At 38.1% G+C, this 13,329-nt stretch overlaps 1 protein-coding gene and 1 long non-coding RNA gene across 7 annotated transcripts in view; one reads left to right on the forward strand and one right to left on the reverse strand.

The window, feature by feature from the left end:
- The window catches only part of WDR41 (WD repeat domain 41), a 73,400-nt gene extending 71,902 nt beyond the window's left edge, over positions 1-1,498 (reverse strand). For 4 of the 6 annotated variants that reach the window (XM_074282327.1, XM_074282325.1, XM_074282326.1 and 1 more), the window contains exon 1: positions 1,192-1,498. In XM_074282327.1, the coding sequence (XP_074138428.1) occupies positions 1,192-1,242 (51 nt within the window). In that variant the 5' untranslated portion in view covers positions 1,243-1,498. Of the gene's footprint in view, positions 1-296; positions 924-1,191 lie in introns of those variants that run through there. The other 2 variants (XM_074282329.1, XM_074282328.1) reach the window with 1 other exon arrangement.
- The window catches only part of LOC141551068 (uncharacterized), a 36,202-nt gene continuing 24,356 nt past the window's right edge, over positions 1,484-13,329 (forward strand). Inside the window, exon 1 of the long non-coding RNA XR_012484773.1 lies at positions 1,484-1,823. This is a non-coding gene — a long non-coding RNA (uncharacterized LOC141551068). The remainder of the gene's footprint in view (positions 1,824-13,329) is intronic.

A 13,329-nucleotide genomic window follows, 5' to 3' on the forward strand; every position in this document is an offset into this window, starting at 1 on the left:
AGCAGAAATGCTGAATCATAAAGGTATAATGCAATTTAAAAAGAAACAAAACCTTTGGAATCCTATGAGGAATAATAAAAATAATTTAAAACTTTTTCTGAAGTTTTTAGTGTGTGAAATAGTGGTGAATTTTTAAAACTAATACTCCAGTTGATTGGGGCTGACATTATTTATAGGCTCAATCAACTGAACAAACATGCATAAAGTGCCAGGCAATGTACTAAGGATTACAGATTAAAGTTTTACTAGTATCTTATTTTTCCAAATATATACAAAGATAAATTTTCAACAATTACCTTTGCAAAAGCTTTTGTCCACATTTAAAGGGCTCTTAGGGAGCTGAAACTATAAATAATACAAACAAACAAACAAATGAATGAAATGAAAGAAATAAAAACTATAAATAAATAAGCTATAGAGAGAGCTGGTGGAGAGAGGTGCGGCTGGAATCGGCAGGGCCTGGGTTCAAATCCCGCCTCAGACACCACCTAGCAGCACGACCCTGCCTCGGTTTCCTCCGCCAAATGCGGATGATGAAAGGGCCTCCCTGATAGGGCTGCTGAGCTTGGAAAGCAGTTAGCGTTTAATAAAGGCTCCTCGTCCCCCTCTTCTTCTCCACAGGTGCTTAATACGCCTGTAGATTGATTGCCTTATTTATTGCTGGTGGTGCTTAATACAGTGGCAGACGCATAGCAGACGCTTAATAAAGGCTTGTTCCCTCCCTTCCTCCCTTAAATTGTGGATAATTACAGTGGAGAGGCACTAGCATTAAAGATGATGGGATAGATTCTTGCAAAGTGAGATTCCTTCGAGGACTTGGCAGGAGGCATACAGTAGACACTTAATAAATGCTGACTGCGGAGAGGCAGCAGTCGGGACGGGGCGGGTAGGTGTGTCTGCACTTTTTAAACTCCACGCTCCCCCGCTCCCCAAGCGCCCGGTGCCTGGCAGGTGTCGGACAAAGGCCCGGAGGGTGGAAAGTTCCATCCGGCCTAGGTCGATCCCAGCCCCACAAATACACTTCCCTCCCGTCAGCCTCAGCGTGGGCCGGAACTACATACAATGACACCCACTGGCGCTGCACCCCGGCTCTCCGGGACAGGGGCCGGAAGTCCGCGCCGGACGGGACTCGAGAGAGAGCCCCGGGGTCCGAGGACCGCCCTTCTCCCGCCAGACCCAGGGGGCCTTTACCTCGGCCAGTCCCTGGGGCTCTCGGCCTCCACCGATCAACCATCGCAGCATCCGGGCGGAGGAGGAGGAGGAGGACGGTGAGGAGGAGGACCCGGGGCCTCGCCGGCCCGCGGGAGGAATCTGATCCCAGGACTCACACCCACTCCGGGGATACAGAGGAAAACCAAACAGGCGGAAGAGAAACGAGGAGAGGGGGATTTTGTCCCTAAGTTGGCCCCGTAGCGCCTGTCTGGGGAAGCCAGCGGCTGAACTCAGAGCTGGGATCAAGCGGCGAGCCCAGCAAGCAGTCCTGGGTCGCGCGCAGAGTCACGGGAGCGCGCTGCGTGCACGCGAAGTTAAAGGGAGAGGAAATAGTTCTTGCGACCTCTAGTGGTTGCAACTGGAGCAGCCGCCGGGGGCTGGGCGGGGTTATGAGGGGAGGGATTTGTGATATAGCCAGTGAACTCTTCTCCTAACTGCATCCTGCAGTCCGTGAGTAGCCACAGAGTAACTCAAAAGATGAGTGGCCGCGGGACCGAAGGGGAAAGGAGACGTACTGATCAGTCACAACTTTTAAATGGTCACGATCCTCCTCAAATCGAATAGAAGTGAAATGGTATCCGTTGAGACTGGAAAAGAAAGGGAAGCATTGAGTAAGTTCTGAGCCCGAGAAATACTGAAAGGTGGGAGGGTTGGAACTCCTGAAGGTTGGATGAGTCCTAAGCAGAGGTGCGATCATAGGAGATTATGATCAGATTTTGTGGATAAAATGCATTTATTCATTTTTCTTTTTTATTAATTAATTTTATAAAGCTTCTATTTTCAAAACACACGCACTTGCAAAACCTTGCGTCCCGGGGGCAGCTAGGTGGCACAGTGGATAGAGCACCAGCCCCGAATTCAGAAGGACCAGAGTTCAAATGTGGTCTCAGACACTTAATAGTTCCTAGCTGTGTGACCCTGGGCAAGTCACTTAATCCCAGCCTCAAAAAAAACAAACAAACAAACAAACAACCTTGCGTTCCAAACTGTTTTTCACGCCCTCCCCTAGATGGCAAGTAATGCAGTATGTGTGCAGTTCTTCTGCACATATTTCCACAAATATCACGCTCCACAAGAAAAATCAGCTCAAAAAGGAAAACAACGAGGAAGGAAACGGTGCAAGCGAGCAACCGCAGAGAGAATGCTAAGTTGTGATCGCACTCGTTCTCAAGCGCCTCTCAAGCAATTGACAAAGGAGCATTTGTTATGTTCCTAGTAAATGCAGAGTACGGCGAGGTGCTGTGTGCCATGCTAAGAATACAAACCACAATCCCGGCCTCCGAGATAATAGGTGCATATAAAACCTCAACTAAAATATATGGGGAAGCACCAAATGAATGGCAAAGACCATCATTATGCACTGGACTAGCCAGAGAAGGCTTCCCAAAGTTGGATCTTCAATGACTGGTAGAACTTAGTTTAGATGGAAGGGAGGGAAGATATGATCAAAGGCGCGTGGTTTGTTCAGTGAATAAAGTTGGAAAAACAGGTTAGAGTGAGACAGTGAAGGGCCCAAGGACAGGCTAAGAAGTGCGAAGTCCTGTAGTCTCTCAATTGTAATCCTTCTCTGGGAGGAGGTTTCTTTTCTGTTAATCCTTTTCTCTGTGAGCAGGTCTCTTGGGAGGCTTCTGGAGCTCCCAGCCAGAGCGAAGGCAGAATCTTGAATCCTTTTCTTCCTGAATCCTGGCTCTGAATCTCCTGGAGCTTCCCTGAAGTTCTCCCAGGAAGTCTTATCCTTCCCCAATCCAGACTGCTTCCTTTCAGACTGCCTTCCAAACTCAATGTCCCAGTCCAGACTGTTCTTCAGACTCAATGTTGCCTCTTTTTATCCTCCCAGAGAATGGGCTTGTGGGAACTCCTTCAACCAATGAACTTATTTCTTTAAAGTATTCCTTCAAGGTGAAAACTCCCTTAAAGGTTTGAACTAAAGGTGTGAATTCTGAGCTAGAGAATTGTTTAGTACCAACTTAGTACTTAGTAAGAACCTAACAAAGAAGCTTCTCATTGAAAATAATGTGTGTGTTTGTTTTTTTTTTTTTCAGGATGCTATTGTAATTTACAAAATCTCACCAGGGTTTAAGAAAGATTGAAGTATAGGAACACAAGTTGGTTTCCCATAGTTTGGTTATAAAGTGGGATAGGAATGGGGGCAGAGAGAAAAGTATATTATCAACAGCAGGGGTTCTCAAACTACAGATGGAGCTGAGGACGTTTATGCAGCCCACAGGGTTATGGCAAATGGACTGAGGGGCGGAGTCTGGCCCTCCAACAGGCTGAGGGACAGTGAACTGGCCCCCTATTTAAACAGTTTGAGGACCACTAATCAACAGCATTTTGAAAGAAGACTTAGTTGGTTGTATATGGAGCTGATTGGGGCCAAGGGAGAAGAAGGATGCATTGTAGGATCCTTTGAAGGATGTATAAGGATGATTGTAAAATGTCATGCCCAGGTGATTAAGAATTATGATATCATTGATAGAAGAAAGTTTGGGAAGAAATTAGTCTTGGAGAGAAGATATGAAGTTTAGCCTTATTTGAGTTTGAGATGATGGAGGGACATCCAAAGAGAAATATCCAACAGACTTATAGAAGAAAAGTTCAATCTGAATGTGTCTTTTCCACATTTCAGAGGGCTGCCAGCTTGATCTAAAGTTCTGTTCTCAGTTGTAAAGCAGTTAATTATGCATGCCTTGTTTCAACCTTACAGAGATTAAAGAAAAATTGATAGGATACTACTTGCAAAGTAAAGTACCTTTTGGAAGCAAAGTGATACCTATATCCAATGTTATCAACATCTCTGGCACAAGAGACATATGCTATCATTATTTTTCATAGCAATTCTTATTCTTGTTACTGTTATTGGATCCAGTTGCCCAGAAGAAGTCATTAAAAACTTATAGCTACCATCTGTACCAAATTCCTATACTTCTTCCATATCATCAAAGAAGTGATACAAATCTGATGCAGTGTGCAAAGGTGAATATCGGCAGGCAAATTATACATATGCACTTTGAACAGAGGACAGCTAACAGAAAAATAATTTATAATTCCTTTCTGCAAATCAATGATTTTGCACATAGTATGAACTTAATAAATATTTACTGAATAAATAAATGAATGAATGAATCTATTTGGGTAAGAATGAGCAAGAAAAAGTTATCAGACAATTGCTTCCGAGGAGCCCAAGAAAGATCTTTCTGCTCTAAAATAGCATCTTTATTATCCTAATAGTGATTAGAATCTTGAAGGGTTTTTTAAGTCTTTTATTTTTTCTCCCAATTTTTAGCATTCATTTTTTTTAAGTTCTAAATTTTCTCCCACTCCCTTCCTTGAGAAAAGCAAGCAATTTGATATAGTTTATACATGTGCAGTCATGCAAAACATATTTTCATATTGATCATGTTGTGAAAGAAAATACAAACTTTCCCCTTCCCAAATAAAATCAAGAAGAAAAGTAAAGTAAAAGCAATATGTTTCAATCTCTACTCAGACTCCATCAATTCTCTCTCTGGATGCTATTGCATTTTTTGTCATGAGTCTTTTGGAATTATCTTAGATCACTATATTGCTGAGAAAAGCTAAGTCATTCACAGATAGTCATCATAAAATATTGATACTACAGTATATAGTGGTAGTATCAGTATTTTATGATGACTGTATATAGTGGTCTGGTTCTGCTCACTTAGTTTGAGTCAGTTCATGGGTGTTTTTAGGTTTTGAAGATTTTTTAAGTATCAGAATTACCTTTTAAAATTCTTGGGAAGAGAAATATATTCAGCCATTATTAGTTAATATTCTACTAAAATTTGTTGAGACATCTTCAAGTAGGGGACTAGATTCTAAAATCAAGGAGAAAGTGAAAAAAGAATCCAGAGAGACACCCAAAAACCCCAAAAAACCAAAAACAAAACCTTGACCTATACTCAGTTTCAATAAGGTAGGTTCTTAAGTGTAAAAACTGTCACAAAGTGATCAAACAATAAAATAATATTAAATTAACTTAATATTAATTCTTCAAGCATTTATTAGACACTTACTGTGTGCCAGGCACTACTTGTCACCTTAGGGAAACAATTTCTCTGGGTCTGAGTTTTCTCATCTATAAAATGAGTAGTATATCCACTATCTAGTTTATAAAGTAGATATGAAGGTCAATATAAATAATTAATGTTAAGGTTTTTTGTAAAATATCACCTAATAGTGTTGTTGTGAAGCAATTTCAATGACTTCTAAATTTTTTTTGATAAGACAGATATTGGTATTCCTTCACCAATGCAGATCCTAATTCTTCTATGCCTTAATCCAGTGGTGTCAAATTCAAATAAAATGGAGTCACTAACCTGTACATAAGGATTCATATTAACTTAGAAAACTATATATTAATATTATCTATATTTTATTATATTTTTATTTTGTAATTTTTTCTCAGTTATGCTTTAATCTGGTTCTGGCACAGTTAGTAATATTGTGGGCTGCATGCAATCCACAGGCTACATGTTTGACACCTGTACTCTGGCCTATGGTAAAAGAATTTCCAAAGTCTTTGTTTTTGTTCAGTCATATCTAATTTTTTGTGACCCCCACTTGAAGTTTTCTTGGCCATTGGTGAAGAAACTGAGGCAAATAGAATTAAGTTACTTGCCCAGCATCATACATCTAGTAAATGTCTGAATCTGGGTTTGAATTCAGGTCTTTCTGATTCTGAGCCCAGTGTTCTACCCACTGTGCCATTGAGCTGCCCTGAAAATCTTTGTAGACAATTTTTATAAATTTCAATAGTCAAAAATTTCACTAACTAGTCTTTTACAGAGTCTATATAACACCATGAATTAAAAATTAATATGGAGGTCATTTGCCAATCCATACTTATCAATATGAGCATTTAAATATTTCACTCAGGCCAGCATTATGCCATTCTGCTGCTATAGCCACATATTGTCCAACAGCATGATGTTTAAAAAAGAAATAGAAAAAATGCAAGAAAGAAATCTAGTATAACAGATCCTTTAGGAAATGAGTCATTGGATGACATCAATGTGACCTAAATGTGTATAAAGCAGTAACATCATCCAGACTACCATGTATTGTAACTATTGTTCTTAGCTCTAACAAATATCTTAATATAATAATGATAGCTAACAAATAACTGAAAACAAGGTAGATGCCCATTAATTAATTAAATTAAATGCTAAACATTGTGGTACATGAAGATAATGGAACATTATTGTGCTGTAAAATTAGTTAGCATGATAAACACAGAAAAGCATGGAAAGACTTGCATAAACTGGTGAAAAAAGTAAGCAGACACTATATAGTGACAACTAACAATGTAAATGGAAAGTACAATACCAATAATAATAGGTAAAGTGTATAAAGTAAGATTTAAGGTTTGCAAGGCTGTAAACATATATTATCTCATTTGATCCACAAAACAGTCTAAACTGATTTATGAAATTATAAAGACTGAGCTTGGCTCCAAAGTAGAGGTTTTAGAAGATACCTCCATCCTACTCTTTTGCAGAGAGTCATGGTCCACATGTATGGAATATTGCATATAATTATATGTCCATTTTTTTCTTTATGTTAATTTGTTTTGTTTTTTTTTCTCTTCTGCTTTTTCCTTTAAATGTGTGTGTGTGTGTGTGTGTGTGTGTGTGTGTGTGTGTGTGTGTGTGTGTGTGTGTGTGTTATAAGAGATAGATCTCTGGGAGGGGAAGGAAAAGAGTTTTAGAGAAAATCTAAGCAAAGTAAAAACAAGATATCAATAACAATCTTATTGCTTTTAAAAAGAGAAGTGATAATTAGAATTTATATGGTGTGTTAGGATTTACAAATGCTCTGTGTGTGTGTATATATATATATACATATATATACATATACATCCATGTATAAATATAATTATATATGTATAGATATAATTACATATGCAATCTTAATTTGACCTTCACAATAGGCAGGTGAAATTATGATCCCACTTCACAGATAAGACTGAGAGTTTAAGTGACTTTTCTAGGATCACACAGATAGTATTTTAGGATTTGAACTCAGGTCTCCCTGACTGCAAGTCTTGCACTCCACCCCCTATCTACTACCTAAATTACTAATAGTTGTTAAATTTGTTTCATATGCTGAACACACATGGCCCCATTTAACATAAAATATCAAAAATGAACCATAGAAGTCAATGTTATGAAGATCAGCTAATCTCCATGCAGATAATCTCCAACTTTCCCCCCTCCAATCTACTCTGAACATTGATGCTAGAATCTTCTTTCTAAACCATTTCTTTCACTACTCCACATTACCTTTGGGGGGAAAAAATTCCAAACCTATTATTCAAAGCCTACCAAAGTTTTGCTCCAAACTACTTTTGCAGCTTCATCTTCCATAGTTCTCATGTAAGAATCTCCCAGCCAAACTAGTCTACTTCTTATCATGCAAGCATGTCTTGCTTCATAAGACCATAGTTCTAGATAAAAGTGGAAGGGATTTCAGAGGTCTAAATCAACCTCTAAATTTTACAGATTAGGAAATTGAGACTCAGGAAATAAAAGGATCTATTCAAAATCTTATAAATAGTAAGGATTACAGGTATGACTTGAACTAATTTTCTCTTACTCTAGAGTCACCTTCTCTTTCCACTGTACTGTATCTCCAGTCATCCTTATCTACATCTTGCCACTGGACCCCCTTTTTCCACTGTACAATATCGTGAGTCATCCTGATCTATATCTTGCCACTGAACCCAGTGGTTCTGAAAAGATGAGACTGGTGATGTCATGGTCCTCTACCAAAATGAAAAGACAACTACAAACTTTTGAACTTAAGCAGAGTATCTGGCTTTTAATCCCCATTCTGTTGTTTATTGTCTGTGATTTTTGGACAAGATACTCAACTACTCTGTGCCTCAGTTTCCTCATCTATAAAAAAAGTTCTGTGATCTGTTCCAAAACGATGCCATATCTTATAGCACCTACTTTGTCTTTTCTCTTGAAATTCTACCTATCCTTAACCAATCCCACTTCCAAGCTCATGTCTTCTGTGAAGCCCTCCCTGCTCAGGATTTCTTAGTCATACTACCTTTAACATTCATTTGGTATTTTGTTTTTACTATAACTATTTGTCAATCAACAAGCATTTTTAAGTACTTTATTCTGTGCCAATTGCTATTAAGTCGTTGTTTGTCCTTCATTCTCAAAGAGGACCATGATATTAGGGAGGAGATGCCATGACATGCAACTAAATTGGATTTAAGAAAGGGAGGGCTGTGCAAGGTCTTCTGGCTCACTCTCTCCTCCAGAGCCATCTGGGTTCAGTGGCCAGATATAGATCAGGATAGCTGGAGATGGTCCTGAATGCAGTAAGAGACCTAGGTCTTTTTAAACTAAAATCGTCAGTAGGTCTCAGTTTGACTGAGATGGCACTCATTCAGTGATTTAGGCTAGGTAGAAATGGAGGCAAGAATCTCCTCTTTAGCTTAGTCCAAAAAAAATCTAAATAAATAAACAAGTGAATACATGAGTTTGAGAAGGGAAGACCCTTAGGGTTTTTGGCCAAAGCAGAAATGATTGGTATTTACATTCAATCTGAGTCAATGAGGGCCCAAATAATTTGTTAATTTTTGCAGCTAGACAGTGGGGGTACAAAGGAAGGCAAAATCAATCCTTTCTCTCAATGAGTTCACAATCTAATGAAGAGAAAACATGTAAGTAACTACACACAAATAAGTTATATTTGGGAGACATTGGAAGTTAACAGAGACGATACACTAAGAATTTTTTAAAAATAGAAAAAACTTTCCTATAGAAAGTGGAATTTTAACTGAGATATGAAATAATCCAGGGAAGATAGGAGGTAGAGATGAGGAGTTTATGTATCTCTTATCTTCCCAGTTAACATGTAACATTTTTGAAGGATGAAGGCTGTGGGATATCCTTTGTATTCCCACAGTCTCAAGGAAGGTATTTTAACACAGACAGCCTCATAGGTAAGCACATCTACCTCATAAAAATTAGAATTAAAAACACACATCCCCCATCTAAGCAGGATATGTGTAAACAATACCTCATCTTACTATAACTCAGAAACTGTTTATTGAAAAGTGTTTCTATTTTAAGGTATGTCTTACTTCTTTCCTCAAGAAATGTACAAGTCCTTACTCTTTGACCAACGTCTCAGACATATCCCATTCCACCAACATTTTATGAGGGTCTCTTCCATAAATGATTTTTGTTCAACTGAAGATTTTGCATTCTGAATAAAGAGTGTAGAGTAAATTTCATGGAACTGGGCATAATGTAGTAGAATTTTAAATTGAGTTTCCTGTCTCTCTATCTAATGGCTTTTCATTCATAATTATGGTATTTGTAATGAGTGCATTGGTGGTGACAGAAATCCACCATAACATATTCCATTGTCTGAATTAGCTGCAGACTTTTATTTAATAGCTTATTAATCAACCACAGTCAGTCAATAGTGTATCTTATTAAAGCTCTGAACAACACAAGCAAGGCACTTTTATTTTCTCCTCATGTTATCCATGGAGCAGTCTTTAACGATATGAATCTGTTCATACATCCATCTACAGTTCTATTACATCTACAATTCTATTAGTAAAGGTCGAGTTAGGTTAGCTTACTGTCAGAACCTAGAAACTTGCAAGAATAGATGAGCTTAAATGGTTTACGATTACTATCATGGTGACTGCTTAGAATTCTGGTACATAAAACTTTTGAAATATTAAATCTATTTTTAATCATAATAGTCTCCTTTAAGGGCTTCCCACCCCCATGTTCTCCATCTTCCTCCAATCCATCCTTCATATCTCTGCCAGAATAATCTTTTACTTATAGATCTGATCTTATCCCTCCTTTATTAAGAAATCTGCAGTGGCACCCTGTTCATCTTTGACTCTCTCCTCTCCTTTACCCTCTCATATAATGACTTGCCAGAAGAGGAAAAATATACCTATTAAGTTAAGTTGAAACTCTTTTGCTTGACATTCATGACCCTTTATATTTGGCGCCATCTTTCCTCCTGAGTCTTGTTCTAATATTACTCTTCTCCTTGTCAGTAAAATTAGGTATTTTTCTGCTTACTGTACTCTCACACCTCCTTGTCTTTGTGCAAACTACTTCCAATATTTGTACCAGGCTGTGTTTCCTTGTAAGATATTTATGTCTACATGTGTTGTCCAAATGTCTCATGAGAATCATGGTAAATATCTCAGGAATATTGCCCATCTTACCTTAAGGTTAGCAAAAGAAGGCCACAAGGCTGGGAACTCTTTCTTCCAGTTTTTGAGGAGTATACTAGGCTAGAATTACATCTATTTGCTTTCCTAAATATTGTTGGCCATGGAATATGATAGGTTCAAAACAAAACTCACTTCCTTGGTAACTAGCACATAAGGGAAACGGGAGCCCCAAGTTTACCCTTCTGGCTTGGCTCCTTCCCATTAAATTCTGTTATACAAAAGACTATCACAAATAGCATTAGAGAGTAAAACTATTTATCCTAGCAAAACAGAAAACAGGACGTGAGAAAATTATACAGATTAAAATCAACTGCAAAATTTTGTTGATTGGTTGTTGTTCTTCATTTTCAAAGAGGACCAAACAAAATGGCATAATTATGTTGAGGTCAAAATATATTGTATCTGCCTATACCTGATCAGACAAGTGTGAGCTCAAAAAGCTTTACCACATGTTGGGTACAGATAGTTCATATGAACATTTGAAGTAAAGATGTCTCTAAATTCGCACATCTTATATTTCTTTTGAGCTAGTGTAATCCTGTTTCACTCATAGAGCACAGAACCTTCTCTGATGTGGACACACCATACTGGGCAGTCCTGTGCCAATGTCTCCCATGTCCCAATTAATTCTCTTCTACAGAGAGACCTTAAAAGTATCCTTTTGTTGCCTTTTCTGACCTCCATGTGAATGTTTGCCTTGTGTGAATTCTTTGTAATATAGTCTTTTAAGCAAATGTATATTTGACATTTGAAGAATATGGCCAGCCCCTGGGAATTGCATTCTCTGCAATAAAGTTTGAGTGCCTGGGAGTTCCGTTCAAGAAAGGAACTCAGTGTTTGATATATGATTTTGCCAGGTGATCTTCAGAACTTTCTAAAGACAATTCAGATGGAAGTAATTCAGCTTCTTAATATGGCACTAGTAGATTGTCTAGATGTCAGCATACAACATTGAGTTCAGCCTAGTGGCTCTGTAGACTTTTAGGTAGGTAGAAAATCTCATACCTCTATCTTCCCAAGCACTGTTAGCTCTGGCAATGCCATCATCAACCTCATCAATGTACATTCCTGAAAAGTATACTTCCAAGGTAAGTGAACTTACATATAGCATTCAATATTTCTCCATTTGCTATAATCAATGGCTCCACATATGGATGGTATGATGCTGGCTAGTGGAGAGCCTCTGATTTTTTTTTATGGGGGAAGGTTATGTATGGTTCATTAATTGTAAGGCCAAAATTAGTACAAACAGCAGAGTACATATCCATACTCTGTTGCATCACAGATTCAGAAGCTACAATGAGTGCACTTGTGAACAAAATGTCTCACATCAACTCTCCTTCCATTTCAGTCTTGGTTTATAGCCATTTTAGCTTAAATAATTTGTGTGGCATCAATATGGTGGCTGACTTTGATACTGTTTTCATCCTTATTAAAGGTGTCTGACACAATGCTGAGATCATCCTGCTAATAAACAAGGGAGCAAGAACATAGCCCTGCTTCACTTCTTTGGTACTGGAAAAGTGATTTCCCTGAACCTGAGAAAGCATACTGTTGTGAAATTCATGTATTATTCTAATGAGCTTTTCCTAGAAAAGAAATTTTTCTATAATTTTCCACAAGAGTGAATTAATTCTTCTGATAGAAGCAAGATAATATGTCAGTTTGAACCAAGAAAGATCCCAATATAAAGCTAGGGAAATTCCTCAAAGTATCTGAGAAAGCAAACTGGAAATCAGATACATGTTGAGAAACCAGCTTCCTCTACATGCCTGCAGCTTCTAAAATCTCTCTTTTCTTTCCTAGAGTTAATCCTAAAGAATGTCTCTCCCTAAAGCTCTGACTTGAAGAATATCTGGAACCAACTCCTCACTCATGCAGGTCCATAGTGTCCTGTCAGCATTCTCTCCATCAATCAGGAGTCATATTATGTATGCAATACTAAATAAAATGCCTCAGACATGACTGAAAATCCATGTTATTCTTAGAATGTCCTCCAGCTCTTTCTTCTGCTGAATACAGGCCTGAGAGTTTATGCTTTTTTTAGAAGGCCTTGGAGAGCTATGAAACATTTATGAGTAGGAGGATACAAAGGCAAAGATTACTCAGCTAATGATATGAAGGATGAATAGGAGATGGTATAGAATTAAAGACAAGAAGATCAGTGAGGCAATAATCTAGACAAGAAGAAATAAGTCTGAACTAGAGAAGCTCCTACAAGAATAGAAAGTTGAGTTTGTGAGAACTATTACAGAAGCAGAATTGATGGGACTTAGGAATTAACTGAACATGGGAATAAAGGAAAGAGAAAGGAAAAAATGACAATGTAGAAGTTCCATTATAAAATTCCCCAGTAAAGTTTTAAAAGGGCATCAGAAGAAGCAATGATCAACAAAACCAAAAGGAAAAACAGCAGTAAACTTTTACACGCAATCTAGGACTACATAATAAGATGACCAGAAGTCTGTGCACAATTTGAATGTGGATATAGAAGGAATCCTGAAGGCAGTCAAAATCTAATAAGAAGGACTTAAAGTAAGCAAAATCTTGGCTCTCGTTTGTCAGTGCTGTAGCAGGAGACAAAACTATCTCTCAGTAGTATTCCAGCTAGAAAGGAGACCAAGGCAGCTCCACATTGGGCAGTGCATACTTCACAATCTCTGAGATGCATGGAGCTTGAAGAAGTATGAGGGGAATTTACCCAGAAACTAATGAAGTTATCATAGAGAAAACTCTGTATGCCATGAAAAAATAATATGAGTTAAGAAAAACCCAAAAAGTATACTTAGAAAAAGAGTGTAAATCCACAATTAATGTAAGTAGATGCTTGAAAGAAGAAAAAAAAAAAAAAAAGAATACCT

This window comes from Sminthopsis crassicaudata, chromosome 1, assembly GCF_048593235.1.
Source record: "Sminthopsis crassicaudata isolate SCR6 chromosome 1, ASM4859323v1, whole genome shotgun sequence".
In the NCBI taxonomy this organism is placed as follows: domain Eukaryota; kingdom Metazoa; phylum Chordata; class Mammalia; order Dasyuromorphia; family Dasyuridae; genus Sminthopsis; species Sminthopsis crassicaudata.